General features: G+C 39.8%; 1 protein-coding gene and 1 long non-coding RNA gene across 7 annotated transcripts in view; one reads left to right on the forward strand and one right to left on the reverse strand.

Annotated features, from left to right (window-relative positions):
• The window catches only part of LOC140914770 (uncharacterized), a 75,777-nt gene that overhangs the window by 23,795 nt on the left and 27,774 nt on the right, over positions 1-24,208 (forward strand). For 5 of the 6 annotated variants that reach the window (XR_012159980.1, XR_012159982.1, XR_012159977.1 and 2 more), the window contains 4 exons: positions 8,292-8,371; positions 8,477-8,562; positions 9,072-9,120; positions 9,293-9,390. This is a non-coding gene — a long non-coding RNA (uncharacterized lncRNA). Of the gene's footprint in view, positions 1-4,268; positions 4,771-8,291; positions 8,372-8,476; positions 8,563-9,071; positions 9,121-9,292; positions 9,391-24,208 lie in introns of those variants that run through there. The other variant, XR_012159979.1, reaches the window with a different exon arrangement.
• The window catches only part of CCDC6 (coiled-coil domain containing 6), a 63,744-nt gene continuing 53,240 nt past the window's right edge, over positions 13,705-24,208 (reverse strand). Inside the window, exons 8-9 of the mRNA XM_073353393.1 lie at positions 19,929-20,053; positions 13,705-15,091 (exon numbers count right to left, since the gene is read on the reverse strand). Coding sequence (XP_073209494.1) covers positions 14,903-15,091; positions 19,929-20,053 — 314 coding nt within the window. The 3' untranslated portion in view covers positions 13,705-14,902. The remainder of the gene's footprint in view (positions 15,092-19,928; positions 20,054-24,208) is intronic.

Raw genomic sequence — 24,208 nt, forward strand, 5'->3', positions numbered from 1 at the left:
AAACACCACAGTGGCCCAACACTGAAGCATTTAATTTCAGAAAGGGGGACTACACTAAAATGAGGAAGTTAAGTTAAACACAAATTAAAAGGTACAGTGCCAAAAGTAAAATCCCTGCAAGCTGCATGTAAACTTTTTAAAGACACCATAGAAGAGGCTCAACTTAAAGGTATACCCCAAATTAAAAAACATAGTAAGAGAACCAAAAAAGTACCACCGTGGCTAAACAACAAAATAAAAGAAGCAGTGAGAGTCAAAAAGGCATCCTTTAAAAAGTGGAAGTTAAATCCTAGTCAGAAAAATAGAAATGAGCATAAACTCTGGCAAATGAAGTGTAAAAATGTAAGTAGGAAGGTCAAAAAAGAATTTGAAGAACAGCTAGCCAAAGATTCAAAAAGTAATAGCAATTTTTTTTTAAAGTACATCAGAAGCAGGATGCCTGCTAAACAAACAGTGGAGCCACTGGATGATCTACATGCTAAAGGAGCACTCAAGGACAATAAGGCCATTGCGGAGAAACTAAATTACTTCTTTGCATCGGTTTTCATGGCTGAGGATATGAGGGAGATTCCCAAACCTGAGCCATCCTTTTTAGGTGACAAATCTGAGGAACTGTCCCAGATCGAGGCATCATTAGAGGAAGTTTTGGAACAAACTGATAAACTAAACAGTAATACATCACGAAAACCAGATGGTATTCACCCAAGAGTTCTGAAGGAACTCAAATGTGAAATTGCAGAAATAATAACTGTAGTTTGTAACCTATCATTTAAATCAGCTTCTGTACCAAATGACTGAAGGATAGCTAATCTGATGCCAATTTTTAAAAAGGGCTCCATAGGTAAGCCTGACTTCAGTACCAGGCAGACTGGTTGAAACTATAGTAAAGAACAAAACTGTCAGACACATAGATGAACATAATTTGTTGGGGAAGAATGTTTTTTGTAAAGGGAAATCATGCCTCACCAATCTACTAGAATTCTTTGAGGGGGTCAACAACCATATTGACAAGGGGGATCCAGTGGATATAGTATACTTAGATTTTCAGAAAGCCTTTGACAAGGTCCCTCCCCAAAGGCTCTTAAGCAAAGCAGGCTGTCATGGGGTAAGAGGAAAGGTCCTCTCACGGATTAGTAACTGGTTAAAAGATAGGAAACAAAGGGTAGGAATAAATGGTCAGTTTTCAGAATGGAGAGAAGTAAATAGTGGTGTCCCCCAGGGGCCTGTACTGGGACCAGTCCAATGCAACATATTCATAAATGATCTGGTAAAAAGGGGTAAACAGTGAGGTGGCAAAATTTGCAGATGATACAAAACTACTCAAGATAATTAAGTCCCAGGCAGACTGCGAAGAACTACAAAAGGATCTCACAAAACTGGGTGACTGGGCAATACAATGGCAGATGAAATTCAATGTTGATAAATGCAAAATAATGCACATTGGAAAAAATAATCCCAACTATACATATAAAATAATGGGGCCTAAATTAGCTGTTACCACTCAAAATAGAGATCTTGGAGTCATTGTGGATAGTTCTCTGAAAATATCCACTAAATGTGCAGCAGCAGTCAAAAAAGCAAACAGAACGTAGGAATCATTAAGAAAGGGATAGATACTAAGACAGAAAATATCATATGCCCACATAGAATCATAGAACTGAAAGGGACCTCGAGAGGTCATCTAGTCCAGCCCCTGCACTCATGGCAGGACTAATTATCTAGAGTCTAGACCATTCCTGACAGGCGTTTGTTTAAGTTGCTCTTAAAAATCTCCAGTGATGGAGATTCCAAAACCTCCCTAGGCAATTTATTCCAGTGCTTAACCACCCTGACAGGTAGGAATTTTTTCCTATTTGTCCAGCCTAAACCACCCTTGCTGCAATTTAAGCCCATTGCTTCTTGTCCTAGCCTCAGAGGTTAAGAAAAACAATTTTTCTTCCTCTTCCTTGTAACAACCTTTTACATACTTGAAAACTTATGTCTCTCTCAATCTTCTCTTTTCCAGACTAAACAAACCCAATTTTTCAATCTTCCCTCATAGATCATGCTTTCTAGACTTTAATCATTTTTGTTGCTCTTCTCTGGACTCTCTCCAATTTGTCCACATCCTTTATGAAATGTGGCGCCCAGAACTGGACACAATACTACAGTTGAGGCCTAATCAGAGCAGAGGAGAGCAGAAGAATTACTTCTTGTGTCTTGCTTACAACACTCCTGCTAATACATCCCAGAATGATGTTTGCTTTTTTTTGGCAACAGCATTACACTGGTGACTCATATTTAGCTTGTGGCCCACATCTTGAATACTGTGTGCAGATGTGCTCACCCCATCTCGAAAAAGATATATTGGAATTGGAAACAGTTCAGAAAAGGGCAACAAAAATGAGTAGGGTTATGGAACAGTTTCCATATGAGGAGAGATTAGTAAGACTGGGACTTTAGAACAGAGATAACTAAGGGGGGGGGGAATATGATAGAGGTCTATAAAATCATGACTGTGTGGGGAAAGTAAATAAAAAAGCGTTATTTACTCCTTCTCATAACACAAGAACGAGGGGTCACCAAATGAAATTAATAGACAGCAGGTTTAAAACAAACAAAAGGAAGTATGTTTCATACAAGACAGTCAACCTGTGGAACTCCTTGCCAGATGATGTTGTGAAGGCCAAGACTATAACAGGGTTCAAAAAAGAATTAGATAAGTTCATGGAGGATAGGTCCACCAATGGCTATTAGCCAGGATAGGCAGGGATGGTGTCCCTAGCCTCTGCTTGCCAGAGGTTGGAATGTATGATGGGATGGATCACTTGATGATTACCTGTTCTGTTCATTTCCTCTGGGGCACTTAGCATTGGCCACTGTCAGGGAACAGTATGCTGGGCTGGATGGACCTTTGGTCTGACCCAGTATGGCCATTCTTATGAAATTAGGAATTATGCAACTACATTTGTACAGACTCAGAGAAAGGTAACGTGGGAGGGGTGGTGGTTTGAACACTGTGCATTGTCTTAGTGATTAGGCCTTAATATTGCAAAATCAAAAACAGGAGTGATTCAAATCCAAGACCCATTTCATCCAAAGATCAAGGTGTGGGTGAGGAAGGGTATAGTTGCATGAATGACTCCAGTTTTGTCTTATGGAACACAGGAGAGTCCTAGCAGGATGAATAATAGACTCACTGAGTGAGATTCATCCCTGACATAAACCCACAAAAGTGAATGGGGATAAATTTGGCCAATTAAGAAGCGGTATAATTATGTAGGAGTTAATGATGAACTAATACATATACTATGACAATGGGCCATAATCCCTTTTTGGTCTGCGACAAACTAAATAAACAAAAATTATTATGTGACCTACCATAACCAACAATCCTTTGAAGTCAGTGCTGGCACATTCCTTTAGTTTGTCCTCTTCTACGTGTTAGGTACTTGTCTTACACGCAAACTAAGAATTTACTTACCAGGAGACTTATGTACCTTATTTGGTAAAAATAAAACACATGAATTATTCATATAAACATGGGAAGCATTGTTGATAAAAGATTAATAGAAACTGGCAGTTGACAAAACACAAATAGTGCTGAAACTTGTGTCTAAAATGATCAGCCAAATTAAAAAAGGTTACCAAATAAATAATCAAATAAATTGTAATAAGTATGTGTGGTGTGGCGGGGGGGAGGGGCGGTGGAGTTAAATTGCTGTACAGGTATAGCTCATTTTTGTTTCTGTACAGTTTACACTTATATTTGAATTAATACCTTTTTTTAACCTATTATTTCTTAACATAGAAATCATTATTAAAAGGCTAGAGCAAAATAATCTCATCTGCTGATCAACTGATCTAGCCTTCCAAAACGCGGTGCATAATTCTGATCCAATGCCCTGAGCCTGATCTGCACTACAAAGTTAGGTCAACATAAATTGCCTTGCGTCAGCCTATTTATGGATGCGTCTCCGGCCAGTAAACACATCCCATTAGGGCGATGCAGTAAAACTACCTCCACAAACAATATAGAGACCTGTTCATTCTTCTGTGGTCAACATAGTGCAAGCGTACACACTGCACACTCTGTGTCAACCCTAACAGTCCTCCAGCAACTGTCCCACAAGACCTCATTCCCCTCTCCGTTCACAAGTTTAAATGCCACTGCCCAGGGCGGTCACAGAAACTAGAAGCCCCCCACCCCCACCCTTTGAAAACCCCACCTATTTTTTGGCAGTGTCCTTTCCTGGTTGTCCACCTTGGCAGGCACACCTAGAAGTTTACCTTTGTTGTTTGTGTCCAACCGACCATGGCTCCACATGTACAGCTACTTGACACGATTCTGCCCAGAGTAGAGAGGAGGTATTGGATTTCCTGGGCCTGCAGTGCGAACAGGCTATGCAAGCACAGCTACAGACCAGCTGTAGCAGCACTGACATCTATCAGCAGATTGCACGGGGGACGTAGGCAAAGGGGTACAGCAGAGATCAGCAGCAGTGCCATGGTAAAGTGACAGAACTTCACCAGGGATATCAGAAGGAAAGGGACTGCATGCCATACTTAGCAATGACCCTATCAACCCTACAAGGCCATTGTGGATACCTCAGAAGAGACCAAGATGGACACCCTTGCTTTGAACAGCAAGGAGCAGCAGGAAAGGAGGGAGGAAGAGGTGTGTGGCAGTGTGTGCCATGAACCAGGACCTGTTTGAACCACAGCAAGAATCTAGCCAGTCCCTCTAGGTGAGCACAGATGAGCCCGTTGATGAAGGGGACAGGAGCTCGGGTGAGTGAGGGAATGGATTTTTCCTTACAATTTTTTATTTGCTTCTCTTTCCTCTCTCCTCCCCTGCCCCCATTTAAAGTTGGTGCTTGGCCCATCCCCAAGTGAATAAGGCAAAAGTACTGACTTTTCATTGATTTGCCAGTATATTGTGAGAAAATAAAAAGGTAGGAGGTAAATTTAAAATAAATTCTTGAACAGTGCTGTGGCAGTCTGGTTACACGATCCACATCGATTCGGTGTCCTGTGTGGGGGAAGAGGCACAACAAACAGCAGTAGAGTTGGCATCTGTTTTTCATTTCCCTGTTGGGCTGGGGGTGGGGCGTGCGGAGCACTTTGTTTATGCACAGAGGGATGTCCCTTTTGTCCTCCTGAGAGATCTCGATGTAACTTTCATGGAGATACTCTGCAATCCTCTCCTGAAGTTCTCTAGATATGGCAGTCCGATTTCTTCCTCCATGATAGGAAACTTTCTCATGCCATTCAGTGATGAGCTTGGCTGGCGCCATTGGAGCAAGCAGGCTAGTAGCATATGGGCCTGGGCAGCTCCACGACATGAGTAGCAGCTATGTTCTCTGTGCCTTTGTGACTCTTGGGAGTAAGATAGGCAGTGCTGCTTTGGGCTGGTATGAAAAAGATTGCCAGCATTCACTGCAATTGCCCTGTACTTGTACCTATGGAATGGGAGCCAGAATTTTAGAGCTTCAGGCAACACAGCCAGGTTCAGATTCCCCTTAAGACATAATGAGTAAGGCTGAAGTACGTGCACAGCCCCACTGAAGTCGGTGGGGCTACTTGGAGAGGAAGATGTTACCCAACCTGACTAACAACTTAGGGCTGGCTTCTGAGACTTGTAGTATTTTGTTTGTTTTCATTTATTTTATTGGTGGAAGAAGGACAAGTACAACACAAGGCAGAATTATACACTAAGCTGAATTTTCCATGTCTCAGATCATGTTTAAATAATGCAAATAAATTTAGTCATTTTATATTTCCCCTAGTTTGTTTCTGGTCATTACTTTGGTACATTCTAACAATTTTAATTAATTATTCATAAAAACAAAACAATATGTTGAATTATTTAAGCCAAAGTGCTGTATAAATGTGGTTTTTGAACATGAAGGGAGAAACTTTAAATCCACTTTCTCCTCCTACTTTGGCTCTGGGGACAATCATCACAATTCTGAATGTCAAAGTTCAGAAGGTGAAATGCTGCGGCAGTTTATGCAGGTTCTTGCCTGGGCCTACTTGCTCTCTGCTAACACTGGAGACAGCATCAAGAGAGATTCATGCTCCCTTGTTTTTATTTAGTTTTTCTTCTGTACTTTTTTTTCCCCTCCAAAAGATAGAAGAAAGTCAAAACCAGTTTGCATATGAAATGTGCCTACTGAGAGCAGCAACCTATATCAGGCTTGTATATCAAAAGTGCTGACCCTGGGCCACTGCTAAGTTAGATCTGAGCTGAGCTAACTTTCAAATATACAGGTGCTCTGCAGTCTTTTTCTGACCCTTTAAAATTGGGTGCAGTGCAGCGGGAGTTTTGCCATTGACTTCAGTGGGCCAGGGTTTCACCCTTGGGTGCCCATGGAACTGTGACAGCAATAAAGACTGCATGAGCTCAACCTGAAATCTTTACTCATGCAAGTTTTCATTACTCATATATTATCCCCTCAGAAATGAATTTGCAGAATTGAACCTTTAGCCATCAATCCTGCTCTCACTCACATCAAAGGCAAAACTCCCACTGATTTCAGCAAGAGCAGGGTTCAGTGCATAGTTTGGAAAACAATATAGGTTATACAAAGCTAATACACAGCACTTTCTAAAGGGAAGTTTAAAGGGAAGTGTTTAAAAACAAATATTCATGTCTTTTCCAAATATGAAACAACTTGAAAATCCTTAATTATCTTTAAGAACTAACACCATTCAAATAGTCCATGATTAAACATTCAGGACAACAGTCATAATAATCTTTGAGTTGCTTAATAGTTTGAGGAATGCAGTAAGTTTTAACAAATTTAATTCTTTAATATGTTGTCATGGCTAACACTTGTTTTGGAAAGAAAAAAAATCATTTAAAAAAAACTGGTATGACAGTTCTAGCTCATTAAAATCTGCTGAAAAAAATTCACTGTACAAAACATAAGTGAATGGGTGGTTTTAAAATTACCCAGGAATATGTTCTGACAAGTAACATGAAAATATACTCACTAAGAAGTTTGAAAACCTTGGTAATTCTAACTGCCTACCCAAGAAAGCTTGGATTCCTAATTTAGAACAAAGAATACTTTGCACTTAGAGTACATAATAATTTCCATCTGAGGATTTAAATGCACCGCACACATTATGAACACTTTCTGGCCAAAACGATTAAGAGGAGGCTGAGGGGACATTTCCAGTACCAGGAAGCACAAAAAAAAAGGAGTGTTTAGTGCAAGTCTGAATGAAGGCACGGATGAGCTTGACTATCCACCTTACATGCCCCCGCCCCCGCCCCCACCCCCACCCCTTGAGAATAAAGAAACAAAGCAATGACGCAGCTAATAATATGGGAAGGAAGAGCAAGTAAACTGCTAAAGCCTTTCCCAAAGTGTCTGAGATCTTATACCTTTCCATTAGTGATTAGCAAACTCCAGTCCATGTCAGGAAAAACAATACTCAGTCACTGCCTTGGTTTTTATCCAGCAAATCTGCACTTAGTTTAACAAACCTTCATCTATCTAGGGACTTCTAAGCAGGCTATCCCACAAACAGCCTCACTCAGCTGGGGTCAGGGAGACACTGGGGTAATTCAACAAAGGGATCCCAGACACCATGTGGCCTGGAAGCTCCATGTGGAGATGTCCATCTTCTCCAACACAATGACTAGATCATTCAAGAACTCTTGACATTGGAACATCGAGGTGCAGAAAGGTTCACTGAGGTCTGCTCCGATTCTGTCAGGCATTCAGGGAACCTGCAATATTTCTGCAAGAGGATATGGCTCTAGATCTGCCTGGTGATACTTTCTTCCTCATCGAAAAGCTTGGATTCCATTATCTGTGGAACAGTTACCATACTGAAGATGGACAGTCACACACTTGAGGCCTGGACAGTTCAGGTTTCAATACTAGCAAACACACGTGTCTGTTTAAATAAATGTTTATATGGCAAGAGAGCTTGCTCACCGCTAGGTGGACATGGTTTCCAATGCTGATGTGGAAAGGCTGGTTAAAAGAAAATAAGGGGGTTCAGGGCAGCTTCTTTTGTTATCAAAGATCCCAACGTCAGAAACATGAGTTTAAATCTGTCATGTGTATGTAAAAAAATACATGAAGCTGAACAGTTTGAGAGGAAAGGATTATTTAACAGTAACTCTTGCTCTTCGAATGTTTTGCCTACACAGAGCCATGCTCTAGGAGTCTTGTGCCTATCCACAGAACCTCTCTCAGAGCAATAGGGGTCAGTGAAAGGACATGCATAATTCTCAAGCCCCACATTCCACCCTGCCCTCTAAACATCTCCCCCTTCTTCTCTACCTTCAGAAACCCTATTTGGAGTGAGAGTCCAAGGCAAAGAGGGAAGATCCTGATGAAGGCAATATACATTCAAATCACAAATTACTGTAAGTAGCCCCCTCCCCCTTCTCCATGTGGAGATTAGCTTTAACATCAGGCTAAATACCCGCACTAGTTGAACAGTGACTGAAGTACTGTCTTCCCCCAACCAGCATCAATTCTTGATGCACTTGAAGCCCTCCAGATCTTCTAGGAGGGCACACTGCTGATACAAGACATTCAGAAGCAAGATCATCAGGTATTTCATAATAGGATTGGATGTATACTCTCTCAGCCCTTGAGCTGGAGGTAACCTTTAAATTTAAGGCCACTGTTTGTTCATCTTTCTAAATTACTTTGTTCTGTCCAAATAGCAATTAATAGCTCGACATGTAGGTGTATAACCTCACATTTACACTCAATTTTTGTCCCCATGAACCAGAGCCATTTCCTGTGCCTTTGCAAGATGTAGAAGTAGACAGCTCAAAGGTCGAGAGCCCTGACCCAAATCCTCAGGGGGTTGAGAACAGGAATTATACTCCCTAGAGCAGGCATACAAAAATTGTTTATCCTTAGGTCCAAAACAGGACAGAGGCCACCATTTCTTCCCTGGACAATTGTCCCCAAACTCAAAAGGTCAAAATAAACTGTTTCCCATGTCTCAAACCAGGAAGAGTCCTCAAAGGGTGGAGCAGTACAGGAAGAATTAGGATCTGCAAATTCCAAGACTTATCACATTCCTCTGATGCATTCTCTAAATTTGTACAGGTGCAGCAGCAATACCTATAGCTGAGGGGGCAGATCTTCGCTTTCTTTGGTAGGTATGGAAATATCTTCCAGATTATTTCATGCTTTGCTGGCAGACAGCTTCTGAAGAAGACTGCTGTAATTTATATATGAAATCAAAATACAGATTTGCTGCTGACAACAGGGTGATTCAAGCCCAAAAGAGCTGGCTGTGAACTTTGTGATTTTCATCCTTCTAACAGACCGGTCTTCCTTGGGTATCTTGGACACTACTTCCGGGCTGCTAGCCATAGCTGAAGCAGTGTCTGGACAACACCTTCATTTCCATGAATGAATCCAGGTATTTCTTTTTTGTCCTCAGGAATGTACGGGGGCAAAGAGGCAAAAAAGCAAAAACACTTGGAAATGTATAAACAGACTGATAATTGGCAGCTGCAAAAGACAGAGCACAGGGGCATAAACCTGTCTTCCTAAGATGTCCAGTCATCTGAACTGACCAAGGGTCAATTACATTTCCAGCTCCATATTTCTTATTTGGAAAAATACTGGAAAAATAATTTGAAGAGCTTGTATAAGAAATTGAGTTTCCCTGTGACTGAAATAGAGTCAGAGTGGATTCAGACCTCTTTAGGGAGCTGAAACATTCTTACTGACATTAAGAATTATTCTCTCGCTCATGGAACTCTAGGATGTCAAAATGCTTGTGCAGCTTCCTGGGCAAAGCTGCAAAGAGAATCACAAACCACAGCTGTTCCTCTGACCACCAAGTTTTGAAAGACTATAATGTCATTCAGAGAAGGGGAGGAAGCAGTCAACACAACCTTAGCTAAGGAAGACGTGCCTCTGAGAACTGTCCCACCTTCTCCTCCCAAGAGAATGATTTTATATAATTAAGAACTACTGATCCTGTAAACACAGAATAAATCCCAGGAAAGATGAATATCAGAGACTACTTCGATATTCCCATGCCTGAACCAAACTCCCCTAAGATTTAGCTGCCAAAGAATGGAATGGCACTTGCTTATCTTGCGGGTTGGGGGGGGGGGATGGTTTGGTGACCATTCCTGCAATGGAAAGAGAGCAACTGGTGGATAGTTGAAGTAGGAGGGCTTTTTATACCCTTAACTGCTGAGCTTGAGGGGATTGTGCACACATCCTAAATGCTAATTACTACTGAAAAGTGCTTCTGTGACCTTCTGGTTAGGCACGAGTCCTATGGCAGGGTATTGTCCAAGGAATGTTACAACTAAGGGCTTGTCTACACTGGCACTTTACAGCGCTGCAACTTTCTCACTAAGGGGTGTGAAAAAACACTCCCCCCTCAGCGATGCAAGTTTCAGCGCTGTAGCGCGCCACTGTAGACAGTGCCCCAGTGCTGGGAGCCGTGGTCCTAATGCTGGCAGCTATTCCCCTTGTGGAGGTGTTTTTGTTATAGTGCTGGGAGAGCTCTTTCCCAACGCTATGCCGCAACTACACAAGCCATGTTAAATCGCTACCGTGGCGCTTTAACGGTGCTAGTGAAGACATGCCCTTAGAACAATCCACTGCCTCCAAACATGGCAGCATCTTGGGTTGTCTATTTCACCATAAAGAAAAGGAGGACTTGTGGCACCTTAGAGACTAACCGATTTATTTGAGCATAAGCTTTCGTGAGCTACAGCTCACTTCATCGGATGCATACTGTGGAAACTGCAGAAGACATTATATACACAGAGACCATGAAACAATACCTCCTCCCACCCCACTCTCCTGCTGGTAATAGCTTATCTAAAGTGATCACTCTCCTTACAATGTGTATGACAATCAAGGTGGGCCATTTCCAGCACAAATCCAGGTTTTCTCACCCCCCCTTCCCCCCCCACACAAACTCACTCTCCTGCTGGTAATAGCTCATCCAAACTGACCACTCTCCTTACAATGTGTATGATTATCAAGGTGGGCCATTTCCAGCATAAATCCAAGTTTAACCAGAACATCTGAGGGGGCGGGGGGTAGGAAAAAACAAGGGGAAATAGGCTACCTTGCATAATGACTTAGCCCACTCCCAGTCTCTATTTAAGCCTGAATTAATAGTATCCAATTTGCAAATGAATTCCAATTCAGCAGTTTCTCGCTGGAGTCTGGATTTGAAGTTTTTTTGTTGTAAGATAGCGACCTTCATGTCTGTAATTGCATGACCAGAGAGATTGAAGTGTTCTCCGACTGGTTTATGAATGTTATAATTCTGGACATCTGATTTGTGTCCATTTATTCTTTTACGTAGAGACTGTCCAGTTTGACCAATGTACATGGCAGAGGAGCATTGCTGGCACATGATGGCATATATCACATTGGTGGATGTGCAGGTGAACAAGCCTCTGATAGTGTGGCTGATGTTATTAGGCCCTGTGATGGTGTCCCCTGAATAGATATGTGGGCACAGTTGGCCTGGATTTGGGCTGGAAATGGCACACCTTGATAATCATACACATTGTAAGGAGAGTGGTCAGTTTGGATGAGCTATTACCAGCAGGAGAGTGAGTTTGTGTGTGTGTGGGGGGGGGGGGGGGGAGAGAGATGAGAAAACCTGGATTTGTGCTGGAAATGGCCCACCTTGATTATCATGCACATTGTAGGGAGAGTGGTCACTTTGGATAAGCTATTACCAGCAGGAGAGTGAGTTTGTGTGTGTGGTTTTTGGAGGGGGGGTGAGAAAACCTTGATTTGTGCTGGAAATGGCCCACCTTGATTATCATACACATTGTAAGGAGAGTGATCACTTTAGATAAGCTATTACCAGCAGGAGAGTGGGATGGGAGGAGGTATTGTTTCATGCTCTCTGTGTATATAATGTCTTCTGCAGTTTCCACAGTATGCATCCGATGAAGTGAGCTGTAGCTCACGAAAGCTTATGCTCAAATAAATTGGTTAGTCTCTAAGGTGCCATAAGTACTCCTTTTCTTTTTGCGAATACAGACTAACACAGCTGTCACTCTGAAACCTATTTCACCATGCTACTCAACTAGTTGCCATGCAGTGTGCAACTGGCAAATATTACCACTGATGAAGATAAAAGCCCACCTGAATGTATACTGGATAAAATAAGAAACCAAGCATGTAAGGACTCATGTCAAGTTGGCTCTTATTTTTAAAGTGAATTTCTCTAGTCCACAGAAGATTCTGTAGTAGTCTGGTAAATCCATAGTTGCAGAATTATGGAAGACTATAATTCACAAGCAAAACTGAAAATCCATTGATGTTTATTAGAAGGATGTGCACAATTCCTTATCTTATTCAAAAAATCTACAAACAAAAGTTCACACTTCTGTCTTCAAGAGAATGTTTGTTCAACCTTATTAGCTAGTTAAGGCCACTTCAGTGCCTTGTTACATTTTCAGCATTCAGTATTCATTTGTCAGTTCTTTGCTTTCAACTGGTAACAAATCTCACAGTAATGAGGGAGAGTTCACTATGTGATATCTTATAGCAACGCTCAAACCTTGGATTACAGAATTTCAATTTTAGACCGAGCTTCAAATTTAAATTATGCTAGGTTATTTTAATTTTTCTGAAGATATTAAAGCAACTCTACCACACACCTCTTATTCTTTAGCCAGTTTTTACACTACCACCAGTGCTAGCTTGCACTTAGAGAGTACCTTTTGTCCAAGAATCTCAAAGCACTTTAGAAAGGTGGGCACTATGTTTTAAATAGTCAGAGATTTACATAAGCAGGAATCTTATTTGTAAGAATATATATTTTTTCCTATTTGTTATATTTACAAAAAACACAAACTATGTGAAATCTACATATTGACCCTATTGTGCCACTAGTCCCATCAGGAATGTAACTTTTGACTTCCTGTAATTTTTCCAATACAATCCTGCAACTGCTTCAGAAGTTCTATTTAATAAAACGCTCACAACTGAGACTTAAAACAGGGAGCATGTTCTATGCCAGACAATTTGTATACAAGCAGTTTACTGAGCTTCATGATCGGAAGGGAGGAGGTTGAAAAGGTGGTTAGAAAAAGAAAAAGTTGAAAAATTCCAGATAGGAGCATAGGTCAGATTTTAGGCCTGTCACAGCCTTGACGGTGTCATTTTACCAGAAAGGTACAACCTAACTAGTGGAATTTAATAATGCACTTGATCTCATGTTGGCTTAACCAGTGTAACATACTATTTATACACACACATTTTTCTAAACTCTTTTTAAGATCTGAAACTACATAGCTATATTGAAGAAATTCCACTTTTGCTTTGACCTTAACTGAACATTTTAAAACATTTCTACCTGATATTTTGAATACTATCATTGATTACCATTTTCACTCTGCAATTCTTACATAGTTGTTGAATGGCAAATATGTAAATGTATGTAGAAGTGTTAGTAAATATCCAAATTTCTATTTTTTCTTCTTAAGAACGCGCTCAATGAAGTGTCAGGCGTGTCAAAAAGCTTTTGCAAACAAATAAGGTAATGTTCTGTTCTCCTTAGAACCAGATACATATTCTCAAATACACATTTTCTAGTAATTTTTTCCTTGGCCCACATATACAAATATAGGAGGTAAACCACTTAAAAATATCAGTATTATATAAACCTAGCCAATGAGAACTTAAAAATAAAACTAGGTAAGATGCTAGTATCAAAGAAAAAAGTGACACTCTGTTCCACTGCAAAGTGAAACCAAACAATTTATTTGTGCTAAATGAATGGAAAGAATGTATTCAGAATACATTTCTTTATACATTGTACCGGCTTAGGCTGCTAAATAAGCATTCATTAGTGCCATGTTGTGCTACTTTCTCTGTACTCTGTTTTGTTTCTACCAAGCAATACAACATTTTTGGCTGTTATGCCAATATATTCCTATAATATTCATCTTATACCATATTCTCTAATAGTCTTTTGAACATTTAAAATAGTTGTTCAAACTTTGTTTTAGGGGAAATCACAATTAATATATTTCAACAAGAAAAAAAAATCAGCTGTTCTCTACAATCACATTGCCTTCTGCAGCAGAAATCAAAGCACACTTTAATCAGCCACCAGTAACTTGCTGGCAGGACCACACTTATAGAAGTTCACTGTGACAGAACACACAGTATGGACAGCTTACAAGTTAACGTAAATGATAAATTAGACAATCAAATCTTAAGGTCATGACTTGTACATTCCATATACTTTGACAAGTTAGATTACCCACATTTAACTTCAGACTGCACCATACATTTGAGGTTTTGGTTTTATTTTTTAAAATAGGAAAAAGTATTAATGTGTCATGTGTGTTGAATACTGAACCTGTATTAAGCTTATTTATTAGGTGATACAATATAGTCTAGGGCACTGATTAACATGTCTGACTTTCACTTTTGCACTAAAAGCTGTATCTTCAGATTACTGAAATGTAGTGCTGATTTACCATATGCTTGGTAAACACTGTTAATATTTAGGAATTTATAATATAGCCCATCATGCCTGTAATTTTATGCAAATTGTCATGAAAAGAATATAAAAAGATATCCCTTTAATTTTACAAACCTAAAAGCCAGGAAAATGAAGCTTTGGAGCCAAGCAAAACGACATAATGCCGTATTACCAAAGAGAGTAGCAAATGTTCCAGCCAGAGAATGGACATACATGTAGTTCAAGTAAACACTGATGGAAAATTTTGTTAAGTTAGTGTTGTAGACCCACAACACTGGCTGCATTTTTAGACAAATGTTTACAACACAATTAACAGTGAAGCCTATATAACCTCAGTGCAAGTAAGTCAAATCCAAATATGCCAGGTAAGCCTTTGGCGTTTAGTAAACCGCTCCATCTTATGAGTCCAACTCTGAATACAGACTGCTGAGCACATGCACTAAGGCTGAGAAGAGGGATGCACTGAATGCTGAAAAGTGGCTGACTGCGATGCTGTTGATTGGACTGTAGGCTGCACAGGTGGTGGTGGTGGAGGTGGAGGCTGGACTGGGGTCTGCGTGTTTGGAGAAGGAGGAGGAGTGGGACGTTTAAATTTGTCAGGGCTGTTACTTCTTCGTGGTGAAGGCCTCTGCAGAACAAATATTGAAATCATGTTGAACATGTATACGTTTTTTAGACGCTTTTGCGGATATCAAGAAGTCCTCTCACAGACTCATCATTAACACATTGTTTAAAGGCAAAATTCAAAATACCAAATTAAATGGAAGGATCAAGTCCAAAATATTAAAAAGGATCACAATACAGCTTTAGGTAAATAGTTATCAAGACAAATTCTGAATTTGACGTAACTTTGAAATGTACTAGCATAGCACACTGGAACCATTTTTGAGATAAAAAAAATGCCCACTCCTCTAAGCCAGTAGGGGAGAAATAAAACAGAAATAGAAATGTAGGATGAGAAGGGATCGCAATAGGTCATCTAGTCCAGTCCCCTGCACTGAGGCAGGACCAAGCATTATCTAGATCATCGCTATCCGATGTCTGTTCTAACCTGTTCTTAAAAAACCTCTGATGATGGAGATTCCCCAACATCCCTAGGTAATTTCTTTCAGTGCTTAATGACCCTGAAAGCTAGAAAGTTTGTCAATGTCCAACCTAAGCCTCCCTTGCTGCAATTTAAGCCCATTGCTTCTTGTCCTGGCCTCAGTGGTTAAGGAGAACAACTTATCACCCTCCTCTTTATAGCAACCTTTTATGTAACTGAAGACTCTTATGTTCTCCCTCAGTCTTCTCTTCTCCAGACTAAACAAACCCAATTTTTTCTATCCTTCCTCATAGGTCGCATTTTCTAGACCTTTAATCATTTTTGTTGCTCTCCTCTGGACTTTCTCCAACTTGTCCACATCTTTTCTGAAGTGTGGTTCCCAGACCTGGGCATAATTCTCCAGTTGAGGCCTGAGTGCTGAGTAGAGGAGAAGAATTACTTGCTTACAACACTTTTGCTAATACATCCCAGAACCATGTTCGCTTTTTTTGCAGCAGCATTACACTGTTGGCCCATGTTTAGCTTGTGATCCACTATAAACCCCTGATCCTTGTCTGCACTATTCCTGCCTAGGCAATCTTTTCTCATATTGTATTTGTGCAATTGATTATTCCTTCTTAAGTGTAGTCCTCAAAACACTTAATGGCAAATAGGTACCTAGAAAGAAGAATAGAGGAAGAAGCTCAGATACAATAACTATCTATGCTTGACCACAACATAGCAGCAGGTGCTAATAAGCACGACTTAACATTATCAGCATGTGGAGTTAAAAAGTGACAGTGCATACCTAAACTGGCATAGGAAAATTCCAAATGACTGTAAAAAGATTGTATCTGAAAATGAAGCCTCATGGAAGCACAAATCAAGCTGTTCTTTATGAGGCAAGCATTATAAAAATGGTGAGTACATCCCTTTGGGCTCTGTAAATAAACAGTAACTAACAGAACTGTCTCCAAAGAAATTGCAGATTTGTAATAGTCTTCAGCACGCCCTTTCTCAAGAACAGTAAGATGTGAACATATTCTTCAAAGCAAGAAGATCTGACACCCACTTTGATATTTTTTCAGAGTAGAGGAAGCACGATTGTAAAATTAGCAATATAAAAACGTAAGACAAACCAAAATATCTTCAAAACTGCAGCAGCTATGAAGCAAATAGCAACAGTAACAACTGTATATTAAGTCAGATCCTTAAGAACTCCAAAATGCCCCTCCCCCTGACATAACCAAACAAGAAAAAATAGCCACCCTTTGGGAAAGAAACCAGGAAACAATTCTACAACAGATATACAGCTTAGCAACTTGATTGTTTATTAAGAAGGTTGCTTTTCCAACTGAAGTGCCTTTTAGGTAGGCATAAAATTCTCCAAATTAGAATTTGGCCAGGACACCTACTTTGCAGTATAAATGTAAACAACAAATTTGACTAACACTATGAGAAAAAGGCCATGGGATTTCTGAAAACTAATTGGTCTGGGCTTCTGCTTGTAAAGCACCTCTAGCATGAGTGAACCTCTAATACCAAGGTGGAACCTGGGTTCAGTAGACGCTAAAGTCAGAGAGCCATGTGCCTATTAATCAACACCATTTCCTGCAGCATCCAGCTTTTTGTCTTAATACCTTTTTTACAATCAGTCTCTCTCAAAGTGGGTAGACATTATTAGTCCCCATTTTTTCAGAGGCACAAAGAAGTTATGCAACTAGCTCAGAGTCAGCTCAGAGCTAGGAACAGAACCCAAGTTGACTCCTACTCTGGTACCCTATCCACTGGACCATGCTGCCTCCACCTATGAGATCAGAGCTACATGTGGTATAGTTGTAGGCCTTAACAATTGTGGAAATTAATATTAACAGTTAACCTACGAAAGTCCACATTTTAGCATATTCTAGTGTAATTATACTCCAGATAGATTTCTGTCGTAAGAAGTTTTTTTTAGAAAAGGTTTGACAAATCTACTGCTATATTTGTGCCTTTCTATAAAAATCTACTGAAACAAGGTTTTGTATCAGAGGACACTGGCATAAAGAAACACTTTGCAGAAGATTGTTTGCATATTGCTGTACTTATTCAGAATATACTGAATAGCACTTCCTGTTTGATACATCAGCCATAAGCTATCTTGCCAAAGTACTAATGTTTCAGTTTTGTTTGCTTTATAAACTCAATGAGTATTTGGGCTGTCAAGCGACTAAAAAAATTAATTCTGATTAATCGCACGATTAAAAAAATCATGATTAATCGCACTGTTAAACAATAATAGAATACCATTTATTTAAATATTTTTGGATGTTTTCTACATTTTCAAATATACTGATTTCAAATACAACACAGAATACAAAGTGTACAGTACTCACTTAATATTTATTTTTGATTACAAGTATTTGCATTGTAAAAAACAAAAGAAATAGTATTTTTCAATTCACCTAATACAAGTACTGTAGTGCAGTCTGTATCATGAAAGTTGAACTTACAGATGTAGAATTATGTACAAAAAATAACTACGTTGAAAAATAAAACAATGTACAATTTTAGATCCTGCAAGTCCACTCAGTCCTACTTCTTGTTTAACCAATCGCTCAGACAAACAAGTTTGTTTATATTTGCAGAAGATAATGCTACCCGCTTCTTGTTTACAATGTCACCTGAAAGCGAGAACATGCCTTCGCATGGCACTTTTTTAGCCAACATTGCAAGGTATTTATGTGCCATATGTGCTAAAGATTCACGTCCCTTCACGCTTCAACCACCATTCCAGAAGACCTGCGTCCATGCTGATGACGGGTTCTGCTCGATAACCATCCAAAGCAGTGCAGACCGACACATGTTCATTTTCATTATACGAGTCAGATGCCACCAGCAGATGGTTCATTTTCTTTTTTGGTGGTTCGGGTTCTGCAGTTTCCGCATCGGAGTGTTGCTCTTTTAAGGCTTCTGAAAGCAAGCTCCACACCTGGTCCCTTTCAGATTTTGGAAAGCACTTCAGATTCTTAAACCTTGGGTTAAGTGCTATAGCTATCTTCTGAAATCTCACATTGGTACCTTCTTTGCGTTTTCTGAAATCTGCAGTGAAAGTGTTCTTAAAATGAACAACATGTGCTGGGTCATCATCCAAGACTGTTATAACAGAAAATATGTGGCAGAATGTGGGTAAAAACAGAGCAGGGGACATACAATTCTCCCCTCAAGACATTCAGTCATAAATTTAATTAACGCTTATTTTTTCAATGAGCGTCATCAGCATGGAAGCATGTCCTCTGGAATGGTGGCAGAAGCATGAATGGGCATACGAATGTTTAGCATAACTGGTATGTAAATACCTTGCAGTGCCGGCTATAAAAGTGCCATGAAAATGCCTGTTCTCACTTTCTGGTGACATTGTAAATAAGAAGAGGGCAGCATGTAAATGTAAACAAACTTGTTTGTCTGAGCGATTGGCTAAACAAGAAGTAGGACTGAGTGGATTTGCAGGATCTAAAATTGTACATTGTTTTATATTTGAATGCAGTTACATACCCAAAACAAAAAACAAAAAAAAATCTACATTTGTAAGTTGCACTTTCATGACAAAGAGATTGCACTACGGTACTTGTGTGAGGAACTGAAAAATACTATTTATTTTGTTTATCATTTTTACAGTGCAAATATTTGTAAGCAAAAATAATATACACTTTGATTTCAATTACAACACAGAATACAATATATATGAAAATATAGAAAAACACTCAAAATATTTAATAAATTTCAATTGGTATTCTATTTAACAGTAGAATTAAAACAGATTAATTTTTTTATCACGATTAATTTTTTTTAGTTAATCACATGAGTTAACTGCGATTAATCAACAGCCCTAGAAAAAACTTGATTGAGTTAAGTACATTAAACTCAATAGAAATAAAAAATGATTCCAGGTGAAAGATGTTGTGTAATATCCTAACAAATGTTTAATATATTGCTATTCTCACTGGAAAACAAAAAAAAGTAAATAATAATTAGCTGCCTGTTACAGTGACACGGTGGTAGCATTGTGTGTCATCTTGAAGAAAACCTGAACTTGGAGCAACCTCAGATGACTCATCCGTCAGATGTGGTGGAGACTAGGAGAAAAATGAAAGTAACGTATTTACTTCCTGCGACACGGGGGGTAGGTTAGAACATCACGTCTCACACCTTGCCTGCAGATCCATAGGGTGAAACCTATTACTGTCTTTAAGGGGACAACATGTTTCACTCTCTTGCAGAAAGAAAAGATTTTCTACTAAGAATCAATTTCTCAATGTAGAGAGGTAATCAGGACTGAAGAAGGCAACAGACATCTTAGAGCAAGGAAACAAAATCAAACGTTTGCATTTTTAAAAATGGGTTAAAGACAAATAACTAACATTTTAATTCAAAAGAAAATTTACTAGTTTTTAATACTCACTGTAATTCCATGGGACGGTCCCATATGTTGCACATGAAGGCCTGGGGAGTTGTAATAAGACATTCCGGCTCTAGTCAGTGAAGTTGGCGGTGTAAAACCAACTGTGTGACTTGCATATGATAGACCTAATATTATTAAAGCAAAAGAGACATTAACATTCCTACTGCAAATAATAGTAAGTACAAAGTTTATTTTAAAACAAAGACAAGGTTAAGAAACTGATAATTGTACATTTAAGTCAGGAACCCAGAAAAAATATCCACAGCTTTGAAAAAAGGTCATTACTTTTAATATTTTTCCTAAGGGTTTGTCTAGATTAGGAAAATATGCTGTGTTTGAAAACATATTAAGTAACATGCTTTAAAACATGACTTTTTACCTAGTGCAGATGGGGTAAGTGACTACCTTATGGTTGACTGACTGCTAATGTACTTTTAAACAGGACTTGCCATGCATACGCTAGGTGTCAGTTAAAATACGTTGGTTAACAAATTTCCCAAAGGTCTTGTTTTCTGAGCTTAAATAAACCCCAAGAAATTTAAATAAATGTTACTTCTAGCTAAATATCAGGTGTCTGATTTTCAAAAGTGCTTTGTACCTAGACTAACTGAATTAATGGGAACTGCAGTTCCTCAGTGCTTCTGAAGTTCAGACCTTAAACCTTATGAAAAACGCACTTCTCAAAACAGAGATCTCCTAAAATCTTTAACTCTCCCTATTGCTTCCAGACAGACATATCTGTTGGATATGCAACAACTGTTCTCAACTGTTTGGTATTAGAAGCCAACCACTTTAAAAAAAAACAGGCATCTGACAAAAACTTCTAACTGTCCATTATATTTGTATAACAGCATGAAGAATCCACTCCAACTGAAACAATTAAGTCTGTTTGAATTTAACAGGCTCCACATCTTTGCCACTATTAACAGAATCCAGCACTATTGAGTATTATAGACCAGCATCTGGGTTTATCCTTAGCTGACTTATGTTTACTTTTGTACTAGTGTTTGATAAGAAAATTTGAAGAAAAAAAAAAATCAAGCCTCACGTAACCAGTAGAGCTGCACAGGGAAACCAGCATTATAATTACCTTGGATGTCTTAACTAAGAGCAATTCTGATCTCTTGCCAGTTGCACATCAGTGGCAACTCCTATAACTTCAGCAGAATTATTCCTGATTAGATTAGTTTAAGTGATTTATGAGTAACAGTTGATATTTCCTGCTTAATATTCCATTTACTGATCTGACAGAATAAATAATTTGCACCTAACTTTTTTTTTTTTTTTTTAAGTATTATCATAGAATATTAGGGTTGGAAGAGACCTCAGGAGGTCACCTAGTCAAATCCCCTGCTCAAAGCAGGACCAACACTAACTAAATCATCCCAGCCAAGGCTTTGTCAAGCTGGACCTTAAAAACCTCTAAGGATGGAGATTCTACCACCTCCCAAGGTAACCCATTCCAGTGCTTCACCACCCTTCTAGTGAAATAGAGTTTCCTAATATCCAACCAATACCTCCCCCACTGTAACTTGAAACCATTGCTTCTTGTTCTGTCATCTGCCACCACTGAGAACAGCCTAGCTCCATCCTCTTTGATACCCCCCTTCAGGTAGTTGAAAGCTGTTATCAAATTCCCCGTCACTCTTCTCTTCTGCAGACTAAATAACCCCAGTTCCCTCAGCCTCTCCTCATAAATTACGTGCCCCAGCCCCCTAATCATTTTTGTTGCCCTCCACTGGACTCTCTCCAATCCTCTAATTTGTGTAGGTCACTCTGGACCCTATCCTACCCTCCAGCGTATCTACCTCCCCCCCAGTTTAGTGTCATCTGCGAATTTGCTGAGGGTGCAATTAAGCCCATCATCCAGATCATTAATAAAGATGTTGAACAAAACTGGCCCCAGGACCAACTCCTGAGGTACTCTGCCTGATACCAGCTGCCAACTAAAAATCGAGCAGTTGATTACTACCCGTTGAGCCCGACAATCTATCCAGCTTTCTATCGCCCTTATAGTCCATTCATCGAATCCATACCTTTTTAACTTGCTGGCAAGAATACTGTCGGAGACCGCATCAAAAGCTTTGCTAAAGTCAAGATATATCACATCCACCACTTTCCCCATATCCACAAAGCCAGTTATCTCATCATAGAAGGCAATCAGGTTGGTCAGGCATGACTTGGCCTTGGTGAATCCATGTTGACTGTTCCTGATCACCTTCCTCTCCTCCAAGTGCTTCAAAATGGATTCCTTGAGGACCTGCTCCATGATTTTGCTGGGGACTGAAGTGAGGCTGACCGGTCTGTAGGTCCCCAGGTTCTCTTTCTTCCCTTTTTAAAATATGAGCACTATATTGGCCTTTTTCCAATTGTCTGGGACCTCCCCTGATCACTACAAATTTTCAAAGATAATGGCCAATGACTGCAATCACATCAGCAAACTCCCTCAGCACCCTTGGATGCATTAGATCTGGACCCATGGACTTGTGCACGTCCAGCTTTTCTAAATAGTTCTTAACCTGTTCTTTGATCACTCACCTCCTCCCCATACTGTGTTGCCCAGTGCAGCAGTCTGGGAGCTGATCTTGTCTGTGAAGGCTGAGGCAAAAAAAGCATTGAGTACTTCAGCTTTTTTCACATCATCTGTCACTATGTTGCCTCCCCCATTCAGTAAGGGTCCCACACTTTCCCTGACCACCTTCTTGTTGCTAAAGATACCTGTAGAAACCCTTCTTGTTACCCTTCACATCCCTTGCTAGCTGCAACTCCAATCGAGCCTTGGCCTTTTTGATTATACCCCTGCATGCTCTAGCAATATTTTTATACTCCTCCCCAGTCATCTGTCCAAATTTCCACTTCTTGTAAGCTTCCTTTGTGAGTTTAAACTCACCGAAGATTTCACTGTTAAGCCAAGCTGGTCGCCTGCCATATTTGCTATTCTTTCTGCACTTCAGGATGGTTTCTTCCTGCGCCCTTAACAAGGCTTCTTTAAAATACAGCCAGCTCTCCTGGACTCTTTGCCCCCTCGTATTAGCTTCCCAGGGGATCCTGCCCATCAGTTCCCTAAGGGAGTCTAAGTCTGCTTTTCTAAAGTCCAGGGTCTGTATTTTGCTACTCTCCTTTCTTCCTTTTGTGAGGATCCTGAACTCAACCATCTCATGGCCACTGCTGCCTAGGTTGCCACCCACTTCTACTTCTTGTTGAGTACTAGCACAGTTCAGCTTCATTCTAAAATCAGTCTCCCTGGGTGACATTTCAGGACATTGTATGTCCAAGAAGTGAAGTGAGGGGCAAAGTTGGCTTTAAACCACCTTTGTGTCCTCTTGATTTTGGACTGCTTTGGGGACCAAATTTAAATTGCAGCGCTGTGTTCCGCAGCCCTGACACACCTCAACTTACAGAGAGATCCTCAGAAGTCAGTCTGTGGCTACTTCCTCTGGTCCTGCACCAGAGAAATTCTCTCTCAGCTGGAGCTGGAGATTTTAAAGCTTCTGTACACCATTCTGGCCCCATTATCCAACATAAAAGAGAAGGAGTGAGAATCTCACTCATTAAGTGTGATGGATTAAGGTGCAAATCCATGAATTTATGGCATTAGATAGTTTCAAACTACTTTTCCACAAATTCAATTACATCATTTTCTAAAGGAATCACTGCAAGACATACAGATGTTTTATATGACCAGATATCTTTGGAGTTGGATACATTTGGTTTTGTGTCTTATTACAGTGCCTGTGACATGAAGTTCTCTCCACTGTTTGCTTCATCTCCCATTATATTATATTTCACACACTTTGAGTTGATTATGTCAGATTCCCCACCTCGTTAGTCCATTTAAAAATATGCTGCCTATATTTTTCAGGTTTGAAGCTTTACAGTATTTTGGAATATTAGTTTAATTTACAAGATGGGAAGGACACTAGGATAAGTGAATCATCAAAATGATAGTCTGGAGTATTTCTACATAAAACATACTTTATTAAACCAGGTAGCTCCACTGGAACTAAACACCAGTTAAAGGATTTTAGTTTTGTTTTACAGTTAACTTTACCATTGTGTTGCAACATTCCCTGCTGCTGAGACACTCAAGGTCCCTTTGATAGGGGCAGTTAATAGATTTATCAGTAGTATCACAGTTCTGATCTGGGAATGATGCACCAGGAAAGCAAATCTGCACCACCACTCTAAGTTTAGGTGAAGGAATAGTTAGAGATCTACTGCTTCTGAGAGAGTCTATGACAAGTCTGTCAGGTGCAGCGAGTGCTGCTATAGCCAATATG

The sequence above is a fragment of the Lepidochelys kempii genome, chromosome 7 (assembly GCF_965140265.1).
Source record: "Lepidochelys kempii isolate rLepKem1 chromosome 7, rLepKem1.hap2, whole genome shotgun sequence".
Classification (NCBI taxonomy): domain Eukaryota; kingdom Metazoa; phylum Chordata; order Testudines; family Cheloniidae; genus Lepidochelys; species Lepidochelys kempii.